The sequence below is a fragment of the Haliotis rubra genome, unplaced genomic scaffold (assembly GCF_003918875.1).
Source record: "Haliotis rubra isolate DU_JTF1 unplaced genomic scaffold, ASM391887v1 Scf75, whole genome shotgun sequence".
Lineage (NCBI taxonomy): Eukaryota > Metazoa > Mollusca > Gastropoda > Lepetellida > Haliotidae > Haliotis > Haliotis rubra.
This window is the reverse complement of record NW_025767468.1, coordinates 1,104,701-1,129,216: the sequence shown is the minus strand read 5'-3', so window position 1 is coordinate 1,129,216 and position 24,516 is coordinate 1,104,701. Positions and strand designations below refer to the sequence as shown.

At 41.2% G+C, this 24,516-nt stretch overlaps 1 protein-coding gene across 3 annotated transcripts; it reads right to left on the bottom strand.

Moving 5' to 3' along the window:
• Window positions 1-4: 4 nt before the first annotated feature.
• LOC124260061 lies at window positions 5-24,299 on the bottom strand. 3 transcript variants are annotated; one of them, XM_046694305.1, is made up of 13 exons: window positions 23,950-24,299; window positions 21,914-22,101; window positions 21,492-21,569; window positions 20,119-20,213; window positions 19,193-19,270; window positions 15,573-15,645; window positions 14,415-14,482; window positions 13,129-13,204; window positions 12,820-12,925; window positions 10,114-10,207; window positions 2,109-2,253; window positions 1,016-1,074; window positions 5-132 (listed from the first exon to the last, which is right to left on the bottom strand). In XM_046694305.1, the coding sequence occupies exons 1-13, from the start codon at window positions 24,188-24,190 to the stop codon at window positions 129-131; spliced, it is 1,305 nt and encodes a 434-aa protein (XP_046550261.1). In that variant the 5' UTR covers window positions 24,191-24,299; the 3' UTR covers window positions 5-128. The 3 variants fall into 3 exon arrangements, 2 of the variants coding, with proteins under 2 accessions (XP_046550261.1, XP_046550262.1); XM_046694306.1 differs by lacking the exon at window positions 2,109-2,253; XR_006893993.1 differs by lacking the exons at window positions 5-132; window positions 10,114-10,207.
• Window positions 24,300-24,516: the final 217 nt, after the last annotated feature.

Genomic DNA, 24,516 nt, shown 5'->3' with positions numbered 1-24,516 from the left:
ATTGCAGCTGTAGGTTGGTCGGTAAGTATTGTCCAGGAAAGGCACACAGGTTGTATTTGGTACTTGAGAAACTGTATTGTTCACAAGTGAAGTTTTATTTGTGTCATACATCATGACTGATGGTGTATTTATCTGTAAAAATAAGGAAGGAATTAGAACACCATGAACGTAGTGTGTGAATACAAATCGACAGGTCATACGTAAAACAAAAAAACAGCAGAAATGGGTTGTTATCACATTACTCTAAGACTTGAAATTTCCAAAGTTATTTCAAACTGCTCTTTTATCTCCATATCATTGAGTGTAAGATTTGTTTTGCTAGTTTGTTGTTTAACGCTGCACTCAGCAGTATTCCAGCTATAGGCGACAGTCTGTAAATAATTTAGTCTGAACCAGACAATCCAGTGATCAACATCATGAGTATCGATCTATGCAATTGGATATAATGACATGTGTCGACCAAGTCAGCGAGTCTGACCAACCGATCCCATCAGTCGCCTCTTACGACAAGAGCATGGGTTACTGAAGATCAATTCTAACCCAGATCTTCATTGGTATTGAACGTAAGAGTGGGGAGGGAGTCAGTGAGTGAGTATGGTTGCTACTTTTAGCAAAATTCCAGTAATATCATGGCAGGGAACTCCACAAATACACATTATACCCATACGAGTTATAAGATCTCAGCCTTCAGAGTGCCAAGTGAACACTTTAACCACTTCATCCCTCCACCCAAAACAGTATTCCAGTCATATCCCTACTGTCAACCTTGGGAGATACCACAATATCATGCAGTTCTTTCATGTAAACCACATTCATAAATCCCACAAGCATGGGTATAGTGCTGACAAACAAAGAATTGCAATCAGGGGCACCTGGGAATGAAAGCATGATCATAGGATTCTGGCCAGGCTAAGGGAGACAATTCTGCACAGCTATTAACTGTACCTTTGAAGACTGAATTGCTCATTTCTGGTACCAGGAGAATGTATTTGTACATGATGATCACACTACTCACCTGCACCAAGGCTGGAGGCGCGCTATTGCAGCTGTTATTGATAGAGCCCACAACATTCCCTAGACATTGAAACAAACAAAATGATCATCAGTTGTAAAAGAATTACGCCACGTGTGTCATGAAAGCGTGAGTGAATCATAACTAAACAAAACTACCAGAACCTATTGTTTTGTTTGGTTGTTGTTTAACACATCACTTAGCAATAATCCAGCTATATTGTGGCTGTTTGTAAGTAATTGAGTCTGGACCAGACAATCCAGTGATCAATATTATGAGCACTGATCTACACAATTGGGATATAATGGCACAAGTCAACCAAGTCAGCGAGTCTGACCACTCGATCCTGTCAGTCGCCCAAACGAAAAGCATAGGTTGATGAAGAAGAGTTCTAACCCGGATCTTCAGAGGCTTTCAAATCCTTTGAGTGGCATTTAGAAGTGAGGTGAGGTGAAATTGGGTTTAACGTCGTGCTTGAGAATATTTCGCTCATATGACGACATGCATGCGTGTGTATGTGTATGTGCGGCTGCTTGTACTAGCCCAGACTTAAGCTGGTTTTTATAGTGCTAGCTCACTGAGATACCATGCTGCAGTGAAGCATGAATACCCTACTCAGACACTTTATACTGACTCCGAGCCGACCAGTCCTTGTTGTACCCATTAATGCTGAGAGCCAGGCAGGGACCGACAAGTACCATATTTTAACGTCTTTTGGTATGACGTGGTCGGGGGATCGAACCCGCGACCTTCCGCTCTCCAGGCAGACACTCTAACCACTACACCACGGAGGCTGTCCATTGAGAAGTGGGTGTAATGAACAACGAGGAGAGTTCTATGGATATACAACTTCTTGAATATCAATATGACGGAGACCAATGCACTTAAGTGCAATCAGTGAACTTGCTTGATAAGGGTGTTAGTAGCTACACCGAAACATTGGTCATATTAACATCAAGAAGTTGTATATCCATAGAACTCTCCTCATTGTTCCTGCAGAACCTGTACTTTACTGAGAAAGTGTAATCCTACATATAACACATATTACCAAACAAAGTTGTCATTGCTTCACATGTCTATAACAATTTCAACTCACAGCATTAACAGCTGGGGGTAGGAGAGAGGCTGAGATGGCCACACCCACCAAGGAGCCAGCATTGCCCCCCAGGATCGACAGGGCCACGCCTGCCCCCGAGGGGATGGCAATTAGCAGCCCTACAGCAAGACTTCGATGGACACCTCTGGAAACAGAGGGGAAGGACTTAATGATAAGGTAATAAAAGTCTGAGTGTATCAATGTAAGTGTCATGAAAGAGTGAACAGATTAGGAGCGGTGGGGTAGCCTAGTGGTTAAAGCGTTGGCAGATGCCGAATTTAGTTGAATCCCCACATGGGTATGGTGTGAAGCCCATTTCTGGTGTTAGCGTGATGTTGCTGGAATATCACGGTGGCGTAAAACCAAACTCAGTCAGTCAGTCAGTGAACAGATTAATACTATTAAATACACAATGCCATTTAGCTGACTGGCTGAGTATGGTTTTCACCGTTTTTAGCAATATTCCGCAATATCATGGCCAGAAATGGGCTTTTTGTACCCATGTGGGGAAGGGCGGCCTTCGGCGTGACGAGCAAACGCTTTAACCACTAGGCTACCCCACCGCCCCACAATGCCATTTAGAAAGTTGTCAAATGTAACATATGTTATATTTGGGATTACACTTTCTTCGTAAAGTACATATTCTAGTACTGAGCGTCTGACTTTGTGTGCTGGCGATTACTTGCCTTACTCTGAGGGTGTGGGTTCGAATCCCGGATGGGACTCATGGGGTCCTAGAATCTGTACTTTACAAAGAAAGTGTAATCCCAAATATATCATCTGTTAATACTATTGTTGTGAATAAGTGAGTGAATCAGTGATACTGTTATGAAGTGAGTGAGTTTAGTTTTACGCCGCACTCAGCAATATTCCAGCTAAATAATCGCGTCTGGACCAGACAATCCAGTGATCGACAGCATGAACATCGATCTATGCAACTGGGATACGATGACATATGTCAACCCAGTCATCGAGCCTGACCACCCGATCCCGTTAGTCGCCTCTTAAGACAAGCATGGGTTACTGAAGATCAATTCTAACCCAGACCTTCACAGGTAGTCTGTCTCACAGTCCCTGAACCACATTATTTTCCCTACTGCCAAGCCCTTTCTGCAGTGCTAAAGCCCTAAATAAAGCAAGTCTAGATTTCCTCATGTTCTGAATTTCTGGTCTCCCTAGGGCTCCTTTTCAATTTAAATGGGCTTGTTTGTTACTATCAGAATTGGAAATTTTACTATAAATTGTATATTTATATACTTATCCTATCTCACGGTATGCACCTCTCTTCTTCTTCTACGACCATGCGTGGAAACGTGCTGTAAGCTAACTTGAATCAAAACTTCCTGGCCTTTGACCACCTGACATCTGCCCCTACTCCGATAGCAGACCTGTCAATCATCTCAATAAGTGTGCCGATCGCTCAGATGATCACGTGATGTTCTGTGCCTGTCATTCTCGTCTTGGAGCGTCAAGTATATCTGTGACGTGGGGCAGGTCGGGTGGATATCCATCGCGTAAGATAGGATAAGTATATAAATATACAATTGATAGTAAAATTTCCAAATTTTTAAACTTATCCCATCTCACGGTATGCATTATTCCACGGTTGGCTGGTGGGCCGCAGATTACCCTGTGTCAACTCTACAACCATGAGGTCGCATAACACAAGGAGGCCAGGAGAAAGCACCAACTCCCGATATGCTAACTCCGAACTTGTGATGGGTTGCTTCTGAAAACCCCTTAGCTTACACAGCACAAAAACTCTAGGGAGTGGGCGGTCCCGAATTAATGAGGTTTTCAGCCGCAACTTTTGACAAGCAAAAGGACGCAGTTTGGCAAGTGGACCCCGCCTCCCTGCGATTTATCAAGTGACACCAGTGAATTAAAGTCGAAGACCTTAATCTGGATAGTCCCTGCTTCGAAACTACCACCCACAGACACACACTGTAAGGCAGTGAAAGAGGGAATAGCCCGGTTGCTCAACTGGAGCGGAACGCTTTGAAAACTACGCAGGTAATCGGAAATCAACACTTCACTGATGTAATTGCTCAGAGAGTCGAGGTCAGTAAGCGGAGTGTCGATCACCTCTGCATGTAGCACAAGACTGGCCTCTCAGTCTATTGAGTCATCTCTATGACAGTGCAGACACGCCCTAGTTCCCTAGGTGAGGTAGTCTATGCCCAAATATAATCCATACCAATAAGAAAGATAGGACCGATATCTTTCATGATATAGAGAATGCAAAACCTACACAAAGGTAGGAACTGCATCTTATCTGCGTTTGCGAGCCGACGACAACTGCTGCACCAGAACCAAAGGACCCAGTTGGTGAAGACCTTCCACGTCAATGGCAGACAGATCCCGGAGGTAGGGTGAGACGAAGACCGTGTCCAAACTCCAAAAACAACCCTCCATGATGCCGTGAAGGGAACGGTTCTATGTAGCGCCATCGTAAAGGTCAAGGCTCTTGTCTCATGAGGGTTGGCCGTAGTAGGAGGAGGAAGGTCAGCATAGGTGTAGGCATGAAGTCCGGACAGGACATAGGAGAGATCCTCGGTGTTGTCAGGGCCCAGAACAGTTGACAGCAGCTGGAGGCGAATAGTCTGTCCGGCTGTCCAGGCAACTGGTTTCAGCGACGAGATCCCACCTCAAACCAGGGAGGGCTTTGGCATGTCTGGTCCACTCGAAGCGCAACTGGGTGACATCCAGTGCGTGAAGCTCGGAGATGCGGGCAGCAGTCGCAAGAGCCAGGAGGAAGAAAGTCTTAGACGTGACATGCTTGAAATCCTTCTCTGCCAGAGGTTTATACTCATCTGACGTGAGATGATTAAAAACCACGGAAAAGTCCCAGGCTGGTGGCCGGAACTTCCGGGATTGATCAGCAACTTTGTAAAAGGAGACACTGGAGCTCAGGGACAGTTGACACCTTCGTACCCGTAGTTGGCGCAATAACTGTGTTACGCATGGCCAGGTATGTAGACAAGGTAGAACCCTTCAGTTCCTTGGAAGTTCTAGGATGCTGGAGGTACTCTGCGACTATCTGAGGCGATGCTGTAGTAGGAGATATAATACCCATCGTCTTGCAGTACGCTTCAAAATTCTTCCATAGTCATCACAGAATGGCCAGGTAGAAGTTCGGTGTGCCTTGGTAATATCTTGGAATATCCCTTTGCAGTTAGCGATTCATGTAAATGCACCAGGCGTGAAGATTAAGTGCTAGCAGAGACCAATGCAGCTGATCGGAGTGAAGATGAACCAGAAGATCGGCATGATCGGGAAGTGGTACTGGAATGGGTCGACGAAGTCTTGCAGGTCTAGGAACAAACTTCTGACGGGCCAAAAGGTGCGACCCAAAATCAGTGTCATCGCTGCGTCGTGCGTAAGTTGAGCAGTATGCGTGGAAGTAGTGCCATTGGTGGAAACGCATGCGCGTTCTAGTAATCCCCGGGATGTGATTGGCCTGGACCGTGATGTTGAGAGAGTCCACTAAGTGGAAAAACTGTTCTGTCCACTGAAGAAGCTGAGGAGACCCCGTGGATCCAATTCGATTGATGTGCCACACGACTGCAGCATAGTCCAATCGAATCAAAAGAATGGTTGATTGTAACAGGTGTTGCCAATGAGTGATCGCAAGAATCACTGCCCTGAGCTCCAAAACGTTGATGTGACATGCGCGGTCTGCAGAAGACCACCGCCCTGCCACCTGCTGATCGAGAAAGTGAGCTCCCCACCCATGTAGAGAAGCGTCTACGTACAGGTGATGTACTGGAGCAAACGGTCTTAAAGAGACTTCGCCGCAAACATTCAACACGTCCAAACACCACTGGAGATGGGGAAGGAACACTGGAGGAAAAAGGTCAATGCATGAAGGTTGCCGATCCTGATGTGCGGATACAGAAAATATTGGAGAGGCCGTAGTTGAAGCTATCCCCTCAGAGTCACAACTTGAGCTGACGTCAACAGAAAAAGGTCTGTAACTGATGGAGAACCTTCGGTTACGAAAGCGCTAGGGGTACCATAGAAACTCCAGGGCAGACATTCAGTTCGTCGAGCCACCACTGAAGGACTGGACGAAGCGGTTCTGGAAAGTGACTCAATTCTTTCGGGTTCAATTAACGGCCTCGAGATACGGGCATAGAAATTGCTGTATCGGCAAAAGTAGGAGATGGCCCTGTACGTTGAGGCTTGAGCTGATATCAAAAGGCCTAGCAACTACTGCCACTGGAGAAGAAATCTCTCCTGAGATAGGATACATTCGATTAGTCAAGTCAGTATGACAGTACTGAAGAAGTGCTGAATGTAGTAGGTTCGTGGCATGGAGATTGTCAGTCAATCTACAGGAACGTTCACATTGTACACATAGTGATGCAGGCGTATAATCAGTGATCGCAGGAACGTATGGTTCACCAAATGAAGTGTTGGTCCGCCAGATGGAGTGAAAAGTTAGTAGATGCGAGGCAAGGGATCGTCAATCTACCGGAACAGTCGCTGGGTGTAATTGTGGTTTGTTTCGTCAACCTCAGCACCCTTCCTTTCACATCATCGTCAACTTACTGGACAATGTGTCAAACCGGTGGTTGTAGAGCTGATATCTACGTCGAAGGGGGGATTCGGTGAATCGAATCATTCATCAAAGGTGAAGATCGGATGGTAGATGACGGAGGAATCTTAAAAATCTGGGATCACACCCGTAATGTAGAGGCCTGTGCTACTGACATAACTACTACCTCTGTACAACCAACCGAAACAATGCACTAACTGGAAGCGCTGCACTGGATGAAAGCGTTGATACAGAAGAAAGCGTCGCACTGGATAGAAGCGTCGATATATAAGAAAGTGGCGCTCTGGATGGAAGCGTTGATACATAAAAAAGCGGCGCTCTGGATGGAAGCGTTGATACATAAGAAAGCGTCGCACTGGATGGAAGCATTGATACATAAGAGAACAGCGCACTGGAGTAAAGCGGCACTCTGAATACGATCGACATACTAGTAGATAATCAGAAAGTGAATGAAAGCGGCGCATTGGGACAAAGCGTCGCACTGGACTTAAAGCATTGGTGAAAACAGGAACCGTAGAAACAGGAAGCGTAACCCCGAAGACAAGCTGAACACCGGTAAAAACTGTGGAAATGAGGTATCAACGCCGCAGTTGGAAAAAGTGTTGAAGTAGAACTGCAGTAGACAAAGTCACTGTAGGTACCGTAGTGTGCGAACTAATAAACAAGTCATGATGACAGTATGCACATAGAGGTAACCAGATGATTCGGCGAATGCTGACAGTTCAACGAACACTGTCGGATCAGCGAATACTGTTGGAGCGGCGATCTGGTATGGTGCGGCGATCAGGATCAATTAGGTGATCCGGTTCGGTACTGTGATCCGGTTCGGTCAAGTGATTTGGTTCTGAAGCGCTGAGTCAATTGGGACCGGTGCATTCGTCTAAAACGTCGTACCATACAGTAATGGTGTACTGGACTGAAAGGTGTTCCAATCAAAACAGTTCACTAAGTTGAATCGTTGTTCCAATCGAAAACGGAACACTGGTCTGAACCCTTGATCTAATCGAAAAGGCACACTGGGCTGAAGTGTTGATCCAATCGAAAGCGCCGCACAGGGCTAATGAGGTGGACCGAACGAGAGCGGTGAACTGAAGTGAAACGATGCACTGGTCTCTTCTTCCCTTGTGAGAGTGACGCATTGGTACAAAGTGATGACTGGACAGCAAGACCCGCTCTGGTAGTAAGCGGCGCACTGGAACTAGGCGGTGGTTCAGAGACAAGTGGTGCAAGGTACGGGAAAGGTGTTGAAAGCGCTGTACTGGATACTGCCGTCATGCCTGATGTCACCACAGAAATTTATGAGAGCGCCGAACTGGAACAAAGCGCCGCATTGGAAGCAAGCGGCGCATAGGTTGAAGCGCCAAACTGATCCCTGTGGTTGAAAGCGCTGAACTGACTGCACTCGCCACATGAGAGTGAACGCTTGGAGCACCCACCATAGCAAGGGGTGGAGACTGGAAACAACCACCTGCCAATGTAGAAGGCCGAGACTGTGCTACAGAGGTTGTTAGCACTACCACTCTCGGAGGAGATAAAACTTGTCTGGAGACATGACTAGATGTTGAGGACGAAAGAGACGACGGAGATACTCGCTCAAGTAGGAGTCTCAGGCCACCTCTAAAAAATCTTCGTCCGGGGAAGGAGATTAGATCAACGAACTGCTCTCATCGAACGGCGTTCCGATTTAGCACACTTAGAAGTTGAAGGACCTTCAGCAGTTGTATGCCAATCTCTGTCTGATCTACGTCTAGATGCACCCTGTCGATATTCAGAAAAAACATCATCATTCAAGTGTGAACAAGCAGAACACTGATGTGACCAACTACAACAGCCTATACAATCCACACACAAAGCGTGGATCAGCAGCGGAAAAGTTGCTGTTGCACTGACCACAAAGTTTGCGTTTCTTAAAAGAACTTCGATTCGATTTATTTCCCATATTGACAATCAAATAATGTCTAACTGAGAGAACAACACACGTCCACACGGTGTAGCGACAAGAAAGAGAATGACAGGCACAGAACGTCTTGTGATCATCTGAGCGATCGGCACGCTTATTAAGGTGATTGACAGGTCTGCTATCGGAGTGGGGGCAGAGGTCAGGTGGTCAGAGGTCATGAAGTTTTGATTCAACTTAGCCTACAGCACGTTTCCACACATGGTCGTAGAAGAAGAAGAGAGGTGCATACCGTGAGATAGGATAAGTATATAAATATACAATTTATAGTAAAATTTCCAATTTTATTGAAATGATCAAAATAATGTGATAATTGTAAAAAGTGTGGTTAATATTTTATTTTTATATATTCAGAGACTAAGCCTTAGTTACTTCACGGGTGATACTGTTATGAAGGAGTGAGTGAATTAGTGATACTGTTATGAAGGAGTGGATTAAAAAAACTGTTGTGAATGAGTGAGTGAATTAATGTGTAACTATTATGAAAGTGTGGGTGAATCAGTGATACTGTTATGAAAGAGTGAGTGAATGAGTGAATGAATTAATGTGTAACTATTATGAAAGTGTGGGTGAATCAGTGATACTGTTATAAAAGAGTGAGTGAATGAGTGAGTGAATTAATGTGTAACTATAATGAAAGGGTGGGTGAATCAATATTACTTTTACCAAAGTGTGAGTCAATAAACATCATTGTCTTGAAAGACTGAATCAATACAACAGGTGAGTGAGTCAATGTCAATTTTCTGAGTGAGTGAGTGCATGAGTATGGTCTTTAGGGGTGTCACGATACACCAATCTCACGATACGATACGTATCACGATTTTAAGGTCACGATACGATACGTATCGCGATACATAATTTTTGCACCTTTTCATAACATTACCTTACCGGCAACGTACGCGCTCGCTCATTGGTCCATCAAAATAGTCTAGCCAATCACAAAAGCTGTTAGTTTCCAACCTATTTTTTAAGTAAAGCTAGCTACATCTATTTATCGGAACGGTCTCGTATAATTTTACTATCAAGACTTTGATGGAGATGGATATAGCATAAAAATTTGAATCGATAAAGTTTTAAAATAGGAATCGATACACGCAAGCATGTATCGCATATCGTATCGTCAGTAAAAATGTATCGATGCGACACCCCTAATGGTCTTATGCCACTTTTAGCACATATTCCAGCAATACCCAGAAGGGACACCAGAAACAGGCATCCCAGATGGAACCCATATTGGGAATTGAACACAGGGTTTTGGTGTGATGAGCAGGATCACTAACCATTAGGCTACCACACTTCCCCTTTTATGAGCGAATAAGTATCACTGAAAGGCTGAATCAATATGCATGAACTGGAAGAGTGAGTTAATCAATGTTTCTGTTAGGAAAGAGTGAGTTAATCAAATTTACTTTACTGAAAGAATGTATGAATCAATTTCACTAATCCTGAGGTATCTTGTACAAATCAATGTTTTTCTTTGGATGTACCTTGATGCCATTTCAGGCGTCGGCCATGAGTCCGAGTTACCTAGGAGTTGTCCATGTACACCCAGTCCACCATAGATAAAGCCAGCAAACAGACCTGCCACAAACCAACACACACGTGGGTGTCACTTCATACCTATAGCCCACAGTGTAAATATACCAGTGTCCAGTTTCTGTAAAGGCTGACCATTATATAGTCCAAGCAAATCTGATACAACACAACACAACATTGTTTCAGTGTTAAATGCCAACTATGAATTAAATGGATCACTGTATATAATTAATTAAAAATATATTTGATATTTAGGTTAAAGTTTACCGATTTGGCCCATTTCAATGGTTAATTACACTCATGACCATTACATGGAAACACTGTCTGTTGTACATAATGGTGTTCCGATTAATTGAAATAATCGAAGATTGGTCGCAGTGACGAAATGAGCAAGCAATCGATCACATTTTCTCATAATCAAACACAAACGATTTTGGAACTACTGTTTAAGTGTTTGAAACACTTGAAGATGGAACATATCTTAGAAGTTGTCAGGGCCTGAAAACATGTTAATTCTTAGAAAACTCACTTCACTTACTGAAAAGTCATGACTGAATATTTCTTGAAGGCACAAGGAGGTTTATGGTCATGATATATTAATCATCACTTTTAGTAGCAAGTTTACTCATTTCACCTTGGATGTGAAATTGGCAAATGCAAAATTAATAAATAAATAAAACATAAAGCAACAGAGAACCACATTATACTTATCTGCAATAACAACCTGAATAGGAAAATCTGAAAAATGACGCTAACCAATTTATTTTGATGATTGCTCATTGGTAATTGACCAATCATCAATTGTGAGATTTCGACCAATTCCTATCACTAGTTGTATGTCCTTCTAGTCATTAGTGGTTACTGTACATGCTCCATTAACATGACTGACACAAGACACACAGTGCCAAGGGTATTCTAAACAGAGACTAGAAGTTGTACCCATGCTGTGGATAAGAGGCCCTTAGTTGTAAAATGAATTCAAACATTTACTGTAATCTGATTGGTTTAACAATTCAAATTCGGATTTGACACTGGAAATCTTATGACTTTTCACTGTGTTTGGATACTTTTCTTGATGAGTAAAGTTTCTTTCTTAAAAAATATATGAAAGATGCCATTCAGCCTGACTAACTAAGGGGCATTTATGTTGATTAAAGTTACTGATTTATACACAAGCTAATTACTGTGTTGGTTAGTGAGTTAATTCATGCTGAAATATTACTCGGATTAATGTGCTTTATAAATGACTTTATTTGATGTGATTACACCTACTATTTTATGTGGTACCTGGAAAACCAAGATTGGTTGATTGATTGATGCTTAATGCCACACTCAGCAATATATAATAGAGTGATCAACATCATGAGCATCGATCTACGCAATTGGGATACGATGACATGTGTCAACCAAGTCAGCGAGCCTGACCACCCGATCCCGTTAGTCGCCCCTTTCGACAAGCATGGGTTACTGAAGACCAATTCTGACTGACTGACTGAGACCACGCTTTTAGCAATATTCCAGAAACATCCGCTGGGGACACCAGTAATGGGCTTCACACATTGTACCCATGTGGGGATTCAAACTCGGTCCTCGGGCGGATGAGGTTAACCACTAGGCTACCCCACCGCCCCGAAGACCAATTCTAACCTGGATCTTCATATGTCAGAAAACCAAGAGATTCATGCACATATATAGATATGATGCAGATATAGGTAACCAGAGATAGGCTTATGTGAAATAAAATTAATCCCTGGTTGCTGTTTACAAAGAGAACTTAGTCTTAAGGTGATTGTAATTTCTGTACCTTAAAATACAACAACTTTTAATCCCAATTGAGCCCCATTTAATATAGGTGAAAATTAAAGGCTGTCATACTGATTACACTTAATTAACAACATAATATTGTAAATAACCTGTAGACACCATCACTGAATAATTCAGCAAAATAATGCAACACAAGCCCCTTTCAGTTGTTTGAGATGAAAAACAAAAAGTTTCAACTGAAATTTATAAATGAACTTGGTTGAACTGATTGAACATTTTGAACCACTCGGAAAATATTCATCTGGGCCTAATATTTTTGGAAATGTTTGTGAAGTGGATGTTGATTTTGTCAAAAATTCTAATCGTAAAGCTATCAATATCTGTGACAGTCCAATCCTATTTCTGCACAGAAAAGTAAACTTGAAATAAGAATGGCAAAAACTGGCCTTGGATATGAGCTAGTGTCCATGCTTGCCTAGGAAAGATAGTCCTTACTAGGTGACAGGTTGTATTAAACTGTTGTTCAAGATAAAAGTCTTAGTTATAGAAGTGTGAACACACCCACGCTTCAGCGTAGCCCCACAGGCATTCCGGGTTACAATAAGCCTCAAACATCTTATGCTTGACAAATATGTTGACTAGCAGACCTAGTGGTCAGACACAGTGATATATTTGACTCTGTGTCATTGAACACTGATGGGGAATGATGTTCATAATATCAGTCACCGCTTTGTCTGGTCATGGTTTGATTTTTTTAAAGGCCATCGTCACATGGCTGGAATATCTCTCAGTGAAGCAATAAATAACATCCATCCATCCATCCATCCATCCATCCATCCATCCATCCATCCATCCATCCATCCATCCATCCATCCATCCAGACAATCACTTACCAAAGACAAGGCATATTCCCAGGCCAATGAGTTCAGACTTGATGCCAGTGTTCCTGAGGTCATCATACTTCACAACTGAGCCGAAAATCCCTGCTAATATAGGACCCTGCCAACAGGTAGAAAATCCAGTTTATTCATGTTTTGTTGAATCCAGACATGCACATTAAAGAGTCAACCAAGCTATATGCACTTGTATAGCACTACAGTAGCTAAACCAACTTTGACAAGCAGCAACCAATCACAATGTATGTACCAAATTTAATAGTGGGGACAAATATGACAAGCAACAACCAATCAAAATCTACGTACCATAAGTGGAGATATAAGCATACTGGCTACTAAAATCACAGAACTGTTCTCTCCCAGACCCAGAGCAGCTATCCAGCTGAAACACAACCACCAGGTACAGAGAAAGCAGGAGAGTCTGTCAGGAGTCACACTGTTTTCTATTCAATTTGATACCTGTAAACATCTTTCCAGTCTCTTCCCACCGAGGTTACATGTCATATCTTCCTACAAACTTCTGTTCTGTCGGCCCTTTCATTACATAGGCCTCGGTAATTTCTTTCATGCTTTGGGAAAACTAGAACCTATTTCTCTTCTAGCCAGAACTCAGTCATGTTCAGGATCAATGTGATTGCGTCTCCATGCAATCAGATTTAGTTGTATTAGTGCAATCAGTGACGTTCTGATTGGCCAAAAGTGATCATTCGCAAATCTTTGGTAATTTCCGAGGAAATATGCTGTTTGGGAAAGATATGAACCTCCTCTCTTCTAGACAGAACTTTCAGTAAATGTGTAATGGCGGATCAATAGTGTCGCTTTTAGCATCAAGCCTCTCAAGGCAGGGGACAAATGGACAAGGTAGCCATTATATGAACCCAGGTATTAGTGAAGTTGGATCTTTAACACTAGGCACCATGCAGCCCCTCTTTCAGTTCTGATTGTATTGATAGAAAAGAAGGGAGATAACCATCACTTTCACTCATTACCAACATGAACTTTTAAAAGAAAATTTATGTATTTCTGAGAGATTTTCCGAGAACCTCAAAATATCAAATAATGTTAGAACCAGAGGTTTGTAGGAATAGACATGACAAGTAACCTCTGGTGGGAAGAGAATGACATCTTCATGAGACTGGATGTCTGATTCAGAAAAACACAGCCCAAGCGAGTGAGTTTAGTTTTCTACGCCACTATTTAGATGTTCAACAAACTACTGGCAATATCAAGGATAAGTTGAGCACCAACCTGACAATTGACCTGTATTAGCATGTATGAGTGAAATCGAACCCAGGTCCTTGCCATTGTTAAGTGAATGCTTTAACCCCAGGTTGTCCGCGGCCCATCTTTCACTTACTGAGATGGGTGAAATTAGTGAATGCGTGTGCAGCTACGTGCGGAATAAATTTCATTGTCATGCAATGCACGTGCACTAGCCTACATCTGCTCTACCTTTCACAAACCAAATGGGTTTGCTCATTGCCCTGCACCACCTACTTCTTGTAAACACGTTCTCTGTGCCGGTCCAACTTATCCTTGTTTGCCAGTAAGTAACAACTGAGGGTAAAAGATCTACACTGAAGATTTCTCACCTTGCTAGGAAGATGAGCATGACATAATCAAATGTCAGCCTTGCATTACTCTGAACTGACTCAACCACCTGCAAAGAGAAACAGAGAAATGTGACCTGGTTCTGGTGCTCACCTTTAGAACATATTTAGAGAGAGTGAGTGAGGAGTAAGGTTTTATGCCGCTTTTAGCAGTATTCCAGCAACATCACGGTATCAAACTGTGTTTTCTATTCAATTTGATACCTGTAAACATCTTTCATGTGTAAATGTCTTTCAGTTACTGAGTGTGTGAGTTTAGTTTTACACAACTTTTAACAATATCCAAGCAATATCAAGTCAGGGGACACCAGAAATGGACTTCACACATTATAATCATGTGGGGAATCAAACCCAGGTCTTCGGTGTGACAAGCGAATGCTTTAACCACAAGGCTACCCCACCACCCCTTTAACTACTTGAATACACTGAATATTCAAGAACACTTTTGATGATATTTTCTTTAGCTAAAAATCACATCCCCATCAAAATATCAGTATAGATCTAGTCTGGCAGTCCCAAGCACAAATTACCATAGCTTACTTCTGGAGGACAATGAGAACACTGTTTATACAGGAAATTATTCATCTGGTCAGCAGTGCAAAGGTCAATCAATATATTTTTGTTTGAAAGAGGAGCCATTTTGTCCATTTTCATTTTGTGAACCTCTATCCTAAATGCAGTATCAATACAAACAAATGGGCACATTTCAAAGTATAGAAATGTTAACTCTGAATACCAGGTAAAATGTAGCCATAATGTTTTCTTACAGGTAGTTTTCACTGCATTCAAATGTTGAATTCAAGACATGCTAAAAAATTATCTGTATTTGTCCAAATCTACTGTTCTGTTAAAACGATTCTATCAATTTTCACAAACATAAGCATTAGTGATGCAATACTCCTTCCGCCGTGGGGCGGTGGAGTGGCCTAGTGGTTGAGGCGTTCGTCGTCATGCTGAAGACCCGGGTTCAATTCCCCACATTGGCACAATGTGTGAAGCCCATTTCAGGTGTCCCTCGCCATGATACTGCTGGAATATTGCTAAAAGCGGCATAAAACCTAACCCACTCACTCACTTACTCACTCCACCATAAAGCCACATTGTTTAAATCATTGTAAGACTGTATGGTGATGATCTAACCTGAGCCACAACCAATCTTGACTTGATTGAATCCCTGAATTCATGTTCCTTTTCCTCCTTAGCTATGTAGTTCCTGGAAGACAGAAATACATGTATATGCAATAATAACAATACATTTTGCTTTTCAGATGGTGATTGGCACAAGTGTAAATGAATCTGATTTGTAAGATGAATAAAAAATTAATAAACAGGGTGAAAAAAATACTTTTAGGGAACGTCTTGTTTTTCTCATTTATCAGTTTAGTAGAGTATTTTACCACTTATCTTATTATAGATAGAGTGTTATTCACTTGGTTTTCTATTTGTACTGTTGTTGTTTAATGCTCCATTTATTATTGCAGCTGATGGAGGTTTAAACTGGTAAATAGTTGAGAAATATACCAGACCACTCGATCTCCTTAATGCCAATGTATGATGAAAAATATTTTTATCCCTGATCTTCATAGGTTCTTGGTTGTTTGTAAATAATTATTTAGGTGCCTGTGGTTGTACACAAATTAACAACTGAATTTTACACTGGAGTAAGTAATACTGCAGCAGTGTCACTGTGGTCTGTAACTCATGGAGAGTGGCAAGGCAAATAGTATCTGACTGCATGATGGTAATTAATGAATATTTTCTAAACATATTCAAGCAAGATTTTGGATAAAAAATGGAAGAAAATGTAAATGATTAAGAACAAGCATTGTCATTAAGGTGACATAATCCCCCGGCGCAAAGTTATAAAGTAATGAAAGTTTAAGGTGAAGTTAAATGTCAACAAAAACATGACCAGTCAACCTCTCTTGATATCTTGCTGTTTAGTTGTTCAAACACACACATATTTTCAACACTGACTTTGACCTTGACATGAATGTCATAGTGTATGAAATATGCAAAACTAGTACTAAAGAAATTGCTTATTGAAAAACATTCAAGGGAGGTCTTGAAAGTCTATGAAGAAAATCCAGTGAACCGTTCTTAAAATATCTTGCTGACAATTCAGGTTAACATGCTGAAATCTTCAAAGTGTCGTCGTGACCCTAAAAATTATGTGAAGGTCACCAAAATTGACTGGGCCCTGGGCCTTCCCTAGATGAAGCTTGGTGTCAAATATGAAGAAAATCCAGTGAATGGCTCTTGAGGTATCGCGCTGACAAGCATAACAATAACATGTAGGTTAATATGCTGAAATCTTCAAAGTGTCTCTGTGACCTTGAAAATTAAGTGAAGGTCACCAAAATTGAATGGGCCCTGCGCCTTCCCTAGATAAGACTTGGTGTTAAATATGAAGAAAATCCAGTAAACGGTTCTTGAGATAGCTTAACATGTGGGTTAACATGCTGAAATCTTCAAAGTGGCGCCATGACCTTGAAAATTATGTGAAGGTCACCAAAATCGACTGGGCCCTGCGCCTTCCCTAGATAAAGCTTGGTACTGAATATGAAGAAAATCCAGTGAATGGTTCTTGAGATAGCTTAACGTGCAGGTAAAACGTTAAAGTCCTCTTGTGACCTTGAAATGAAGGTCAAGGTCACCAAACCTGACTGGCACCTTCCTTTTACTGTGATGAACCTAGGTACCAAATATGAAAAGAATCCAGTCAACTGTTCTTAAGATATTCCAATTCGTACGTACGTACGGACTGAGCCTAATGCTATATCCCCCGCTTCGCGCTAAACGTGCGGCGGGGGATAATAAATTGTTCTTTTATTAATATTGAAACTGAGGAAATAGATTTGCTTGTTTGCTCTTTAATGCACCACTCCTGCAAAACTTCAGCCATATTACACAGTTTGTAAATAATCAAGTCTGGACCAGACAACCAGAAATCAATATTGTGAGTATCGTTCTACACAGATAGGGTAGAGTGACACCCAATCAACTACATAACCCAGCCTGACCACCTGATTAATTTAGTCCCCTCTCATGACCAACATAGGTTTTTGGGTACATGTATTCTTACATGTACAGAATCCCACTAAAAAATTCAATATTTTGTATTGTAAACCAAAAGTCACCGTGTTCTTCAATCTGATTGGTTAAAAAACATGGACGAATGGTATTCGATTCCCGGAAATTGCAAGACTATTCACTGCGTATTGTTGACACGTACAAATATCGCACACAGCATTATATTGTTGCGTCGTCAGCAGCGGTGACGTCATTCAAATCATATTGTGACGTGAAGTCGGAATGACGTCACAAATGAGCATTTCCAGATGCTACCATGGGAACCAGCTGAAACGGCCGGCTGATGACATTCACTGCTGTTCCCGTATTCAATGTCAATGAGAGCAGACAGTAAAGCCCATGTTGCTTTACTTTTGTGTTTATAATGTTGATAAACATCATGTGTTGGCCAATTTCTGGGTGCTATTGAGCATTTGAAGCACAGGAATACTTCATATGAAACCTCCGGCTTACGTCATCGGTTCCAAATGAATTCCCATGCTTCAAATACTCAATAACACCCGGAAATTGGCCAACACATGATGTTTATCTCCTAAATCATACTGAGTTTAACATGGATAATGAGTAATTGACACAGATAGTTGACATGGATAATGAGTAGTTGACATGGATAATGAGTAATGGGCATGGATAATGAGCAGTTATCATGGGACCCTCTATTATCGTGGTAGTTAATGTTGTCTCCATCGGGATTATGAACAGCTACTGACATTTAGCATTTTATATATATTTTCAGTTGACGGATGTTTAATCTTCATTTCTGTCACAAATAATGTGACACATAGTCGCAACTCGTTTAATACCATTGCGGCAATTCCGATTGTCTCATTTGACCCGGAAATTGAAGCAACACTCTATTATCGCGGTATTGGTATTTTCTTACTATGGCACAGGGTACAAGCAGATCACAATGTGAAACGTTTACTAAGACAAGTAATAGTTTGATCATTAAAAAATATTTAGGAATTTCATTCACATTAGTAATATCATCATGTTTTTAACCAACACTGAAACTTCTATTCATTTGGATACAAGGTAACTAACATAACAAAATATTGTTTTTCCGCCTTAAAACGTACCATACAAGTTGCAGCCGTGTGTAGAGTGAAGTTGCATAATACGTCACTTCCTGTTACAGTTTTAGCAAGGAAAATATGCAAATGACTTTATAGTGGTCGCAGGATTACTCTTGACGAAGTAAGTTTTGATTCATGCTAGATGTAATGGCAGTAGGGGTCATACTAGTTTCAAAATGTTCCAGAACTTACTGAAAAGATGAATGCTTTAATATTTCTACGATTAGACATGACATTCCAATGAAATAAATGACTTTTTCAAGAGCAATGAATATATTGTACGTAATTTGCATATGAAACAGCCGATGCGGGCGTGGTGTTTCTGCTTTCCAGATGTTTTCGCGTGACGCGATAATAGAGAGTCCCAGTATAATATGGATGAGTAGAAACTTAAGAATGCATTTGCATGATCATAGCCAATGATTATAACGATGGATCACAGATGAGAGCTGCACTTGCATGTTTGCAATAACACTAGCAATATTATGTTTTCAACTACTGTAATCTCCCGATACAGATTGTAAGTTGTCCTGAGTTATAGGAGTGTTTATACTATCAGAACATTATCCTCAGACAAATAATTTGACTCACGGTTCAAAGTTTTCTAGAACCTCTGATTCCTCACTGGGTGCTGGCTCGTAGCGGAGATGGATTGATGTCGGAAATACACTGAAGAGAAAAAAGAATTCACTAGCTAAATCAGTTTTACTCAATAAAATCAACATCATTTAAAAGTATGCAAAATAACAAATCCTATTTGTTTGTGCAGATACTGTGATTTAACACAAAACAAGAGTCATCAGAAGATGATAAATTCCCCCGTCCCCCCAAAATTTGAAAGAACAAATCATCTGACAGTTACTTAAAGTCCAACTTGATTTTTTTTTACTAAGTCCAAATCGTTTCCATGGAAATCATGAAAAATAGCAAAAGGCACCACTTCAAGATTTGTTTGACATATCTGCCAAGTCTTGTAGAAAAATATTGAACGATTTTCAAGTTGTGCTCTGGAACCGAAGCCCACCCATCCCTTTTGATACTAAGTCCAAATCGTTTCCAAAAAATAATGACAAAAATCTATAAATAGCAAAAGAAATATGGAACGTTTTTTGAGTTATGCTCCGGAAACAAAATGATTATGGACGGATGGATGGACAAACAGACGAGGCATCGACCATAATTTTATTCATGTACATTTGTGCAGTGAAACATGGTAAGCAAGTGTGATGGCCCTCTTCATTGATGTCACGCTCAATTGTCACAGACGTCACAGACGACGTAATACAGAAACAATGGTTTCAAACAAGAATGGCACATGTGCACATATGATATACATGTATCTGACACTGGTTATGTTTCACCACATGGGTAATAAAAAGATGTCTGAATAATGTCCAAAAATCTTATTTTCAATATGGCTTAATTGGATCAGAACTATAAGCAAAATATATAGGAACCAGAACTGGGATAGTTTATGCAAAGTTAAACATCATAGGTGTTGCGAAAAACATGATTACCTGACGGTGGTGTTTGGGTTCCTCCCAATACCAATATTGGAAAGGCGAGTGATGATTTCTTCACATCTCAGTCCAGACTCCTCAACAAAGGACACCTGAAAGTAAAGTTTTGTGTGTTTTGTGCGTTTTGTTTGTTGTTGCTAAGACATATTCCAGTTATATGATACTGGTAATCGATTCCGGACCTGACAATCCAGTGATTGACATTATGAGCAGAGATTCTCACACATGGGACATAATGATGTTGAAAACAAGGACTCTACCCTGACAACTCCAACCACTAAACTGAATCTTACAAGCACAAGTTTCTGGGCATGTGTCTTTCCCAGGATGCCCATGAGTCAGCGAAGGAAGATTGTTTTATTGTTAATCAGTGGATTAAAACAGCTTGGAATGTTGAGCAGAGGATTGAATGAATGTTTTTTTAATAACAGCAGCATTTCAGTTGTATCACAGGGGCCTCCTAGCTATGGGACCCCTGAAGGTCTGGGTTAGATTGATCTTCAGTAACCCATGCTTGTCGTAAGAGGCGACTAACGGGATTGGTTGGTCAGGCTCGCTGAATGGGTTGACACATGTCATCGGTTCCCAATTGCGTAGATCGATGTTCATGCTGTTGATCCGTGGATTGTCTGGTCCAGACTCGATTATTTACAGACCGCGGCCATATAACTGGAATATTGCTGAGTGCGGCATAAAACTAAACACACTCACTCACTCTTAGCTAAGGCATCTGGTCCAGGTTGGTTGGTTCGTTGTTTAACGCCACACTCAGCAATATTACAACTATATGGCGGCGGCGGTCTGAAAATAATCGATCCAGGGCCAGACAATCCAGTGATCAACAGCATGAGCATTGATCTACGCAGTTGGGATACAATGACATGTGTCAACCAGGTCTGCGAGTCTGACCACCCGATCCCATTAGTCGCCTTTTACAAGCATGGGTTGCTGAAAATCAATTCTAACCGGATCTTCACGGGCCTATTTGTCCAGGAAAAAGGTCAACAGCAACAGCAGCTGGCTACACCACCTGGCAAGATGTCACCTAAACAGTCCGGACAAAAAAAGTCCCAACTGATCCTAATTCTGTCAACTTATAAGATTTGCTGGATTGCCTTGGATGCACCTAGGTATTGCTTTGGTATATTCTCCAGGAATTTTCAACTGTTTTTATGCATTTAACAATTTAAGGAAAGTTTTATCAACCCTAAATGTGTTAAAAACCCTGGAGTGTTTGAACAGCATTTAGAAGTGATACACATAAACGCAAGAATTTATGGATGTCAAATTATTTATTTTGATGGACATGACACTTCGGAGTATAGTCTTACTTCTTCATCAGGTAAATATTCATCTGGTGAAAGAGTTACCTGAACAATATTTTCTTCGGGAGATGTCTGCCAGACTGCATTGTCAATCTGTAGGGAGATGAGTGTCTCTTTCAATCTCTGAAAATTGAAAATATCAGTGAATAAGTGTGATTTTACACTTCTTGTATTCAGTGAGTGAGTGAGTGAGTGAGTTTAGTTCTATGCCACTTATAGCAACATTCACCCCCCTTATATTCTGACAATACCAGAAACATACAAAGTGTACCCATGTTGGGTCTGAACTCTGATCTCTGCTGTGAGGATGAACAGCTTTAACCTCTGTCATCTCTTGTCTCATTGTGGCTCCTTTTTAAATTAAATAAGTTATCTGTTTTGATCAAAATTATTTATTTTCATAGATGATGCATTGGTCTAGGTTTTCATCAATAACATTTCTATGTTCATAACAGGTATTTACTCACATCTTTCAATGTATCTTCACCTAGAAAATCTACAAATATGCTCCCTGCTTCAACACTGTCTGATTCTGGTTTGTCTGTGGGTTCTTGTGCTTCACCAGTTATCTCCCCTGATTGTTTCTCAGCCGATTCTGGCACACATTCACTTTCCTCTGTATCAGGCACAGCATCTACTTCAATGTCTGTCTCAGCTGAAATTATATGCTTGTCATATAAACACACAGGACAAAGCCATTTAGAAAGTGGTCAAATGTAACACATGTTATTCTTGGGATTACACTTTCTCTGTAAAGTACAGATTATAGTACTTTCTAAATGGCATTGTGTTTTCATAGCTTTCGGCCAATTTACACCTATCAGGTTACATAAAGTCTGTGGTCTAGAATTCCAGTTGTCTGACTTCCATTTTGTGGAAGCCACAGTTGATGAGTGGGTTAGACATCTGACTTTGTGTGCTTACGATTAGGTGCCTGATTGAGGGTGTGTGTTCGAATCCTGGATGGGATTTGAGAAAGTGTTATCCCAAATATAACGCCGTAAGACATGCTTCTTTAGCATGTTTAGGGCTTTAACATGACAGAATAGGCTATGCGGAAAGGAAAATAATACAGTTTAGGGGCTGTGAGACAGACTACCCTAATTCTTGGGATGAATATGTAATTATTATCTAACAGGGGTTTTCCTATCATTTGGAATCTTAGTATTTCAAAGAATGTAAACATGTAAAGCTAGGCATTAAAGCTCCTTCCTGTTGTTTGGGCCTGTTCTCAGCATGTTCACTGGACTGCAGGTCAAGTCTGCAAAGCCATTAGGAAGAACTATAATATCCTGACTGTAGAAACTACTAATTTCATTTAAGGAACTTCTACTGACATTTGCTGCTGGCTAGTGGCCAGGTTTCAGCCTCTGAGTAGTTCTACATAAATCTTTATGTGTCAGGAATACATAACGTACCTATCAGAGTCACGATACGGATGAAATACTGCCATATAGCTGGAATATTGCTGAGTGCGGCATAAAACTAAACTCACTCATAAACCATCCAATATCGGGGGAACTGCAGATTGTTGTGTGGTATTCATGTCAATCAAAGTATTATACCTGAATTGAAAGCTGTGTCACACCCAAATTTGAATATACCAACAAAAATTCTTATTTTTCCAGCTTGGAAAGTTTAATTTATTGGGTAAGTTCTTCTGTTATGTTTCCTTAATCAGAGCTTGGAGTGAACAAAATCTTCAGGAAAATGGTGATTTCAAAACAGAAACATTTTCCTTTGCATGTAATATATTTTTCAGAAGAGTGCAACAAGAGTGAGATGTTATGTTGACTTATGCTTACACGTAGGATAACGTTTGCCATTAACCTGATGTTGCTTTTTATATTTAGATTGAAAAGACTGCTGGCGTTTTAGTTCAAAGAGCAGGGATTTACATGGAGTCCTGTATTTGCGGGTCCCTGGGACTCATATTCTCAATTTTCAGGGGTCCTATAGACAACAAAATAGGGGTCCCAGACACTTAAATATTATTATCAATACTGTTATCGTATTGTGTATCATGATCATGACATTGTTACAGTAAATAAATTGCAAATAATACCATAACTCAGCTAATAGCAAACGCCGTATTGTTACTTGATTGGAATTTTTACAAACAGTATTTGGACTTTTTCTCAGTCCCTTTGGACGCGCTAATAAATTTTGATGCGTCCATTGTCAATTTTTATTAGTATAGGACGCAGGAATTCGATTCCTGTTAATCCCTGAAAGATCTAACTGTACAGCAGGGGCGGTGGGGTGGCCTAGTTGTTAAAGCGTTCGCTCGTCAAGCTGAAGGCCCTGGTTTGATTCCCCACATGTGAAGCCCATTTCTGGTGTCCCCCGCCGTGATATTGCTGGAATATTGCTAAAAGCGGCGTAAAACCCAACCCACTCACTCTGAACAGCACAGTAAAATGTTGCCGTTTTGGCACTGCTGTTTTCCACTGTTACGTTTCTGTATACGTTCTCATACAAATCGAGCATCGTCATTACTTACATAGTCGAGCATCTGGCTCTACAACCGGTGTTTTCTCGGATTCGTCTACAGTCTGTGAAGAAGTCTCAGTCCGGGGTTGGTCACTTTGTGAGGGCGGATCGACCACGCTCTCTTTGGGGTCCACGCTCTCTTTGGGGTCCACGCTCTCCTCCAGGTCTCCATCTTCTTCCCGTCCATCCTTGGCGTTCACAACTACGCCTGAATCATTTGGAATGTTAATAATAAACAAAACAAACGCCATTTCCAAACGCTACCCAGCGTGACGACCTCACAACATTGAGTTTGATTTCCGGGTTCACCGCCTATCATGAACTTGGTTCCATCTATAGAGAAAAGGTCAAGCTCATTTGCGTTTTACTATGCCATAACCAGATTTACAGGCGGTGTTATACTATATTTGTTCCTTGTGATATATAAAGCAGTGTTCACCCTAACACCGCTGGTGTTGCTGCTGATGTGCAGCCAATGTTCAGTTTACTTGGTTAAAAATATGATGCAAATTCTGGGTAAAATTCTATAGCTTATGATGTTTTTCTGTGTTCATGTTTTTTGAAGCTGCTTAAAAGC

Bases quoted from the DNA above. Each gene is read 5' to 3' on its own strand.
- LOC124260061 (XM_046694305.1), bottom strand. From the start codon at position 24,190: ATGGCGTTTGTTTTGTTTATTATTAACATTCCAAATGATTCAGGCGTA. The intron at 14,483-15,572 runs GTTAGATCATCA...TTCTCTTTGCAG, and splicing joins CAAGATTGGTTGTGGCTCAG to GTGGTTGAGTCAGTTCAGAG. The intron at 2,254-10,113 runs GTACATCCAAAG...CTCTGTTTCCAG, and splicing joins ACGCCTGAAATGGCATCAAG to AGGTGTCCATCGAAGTCTTG.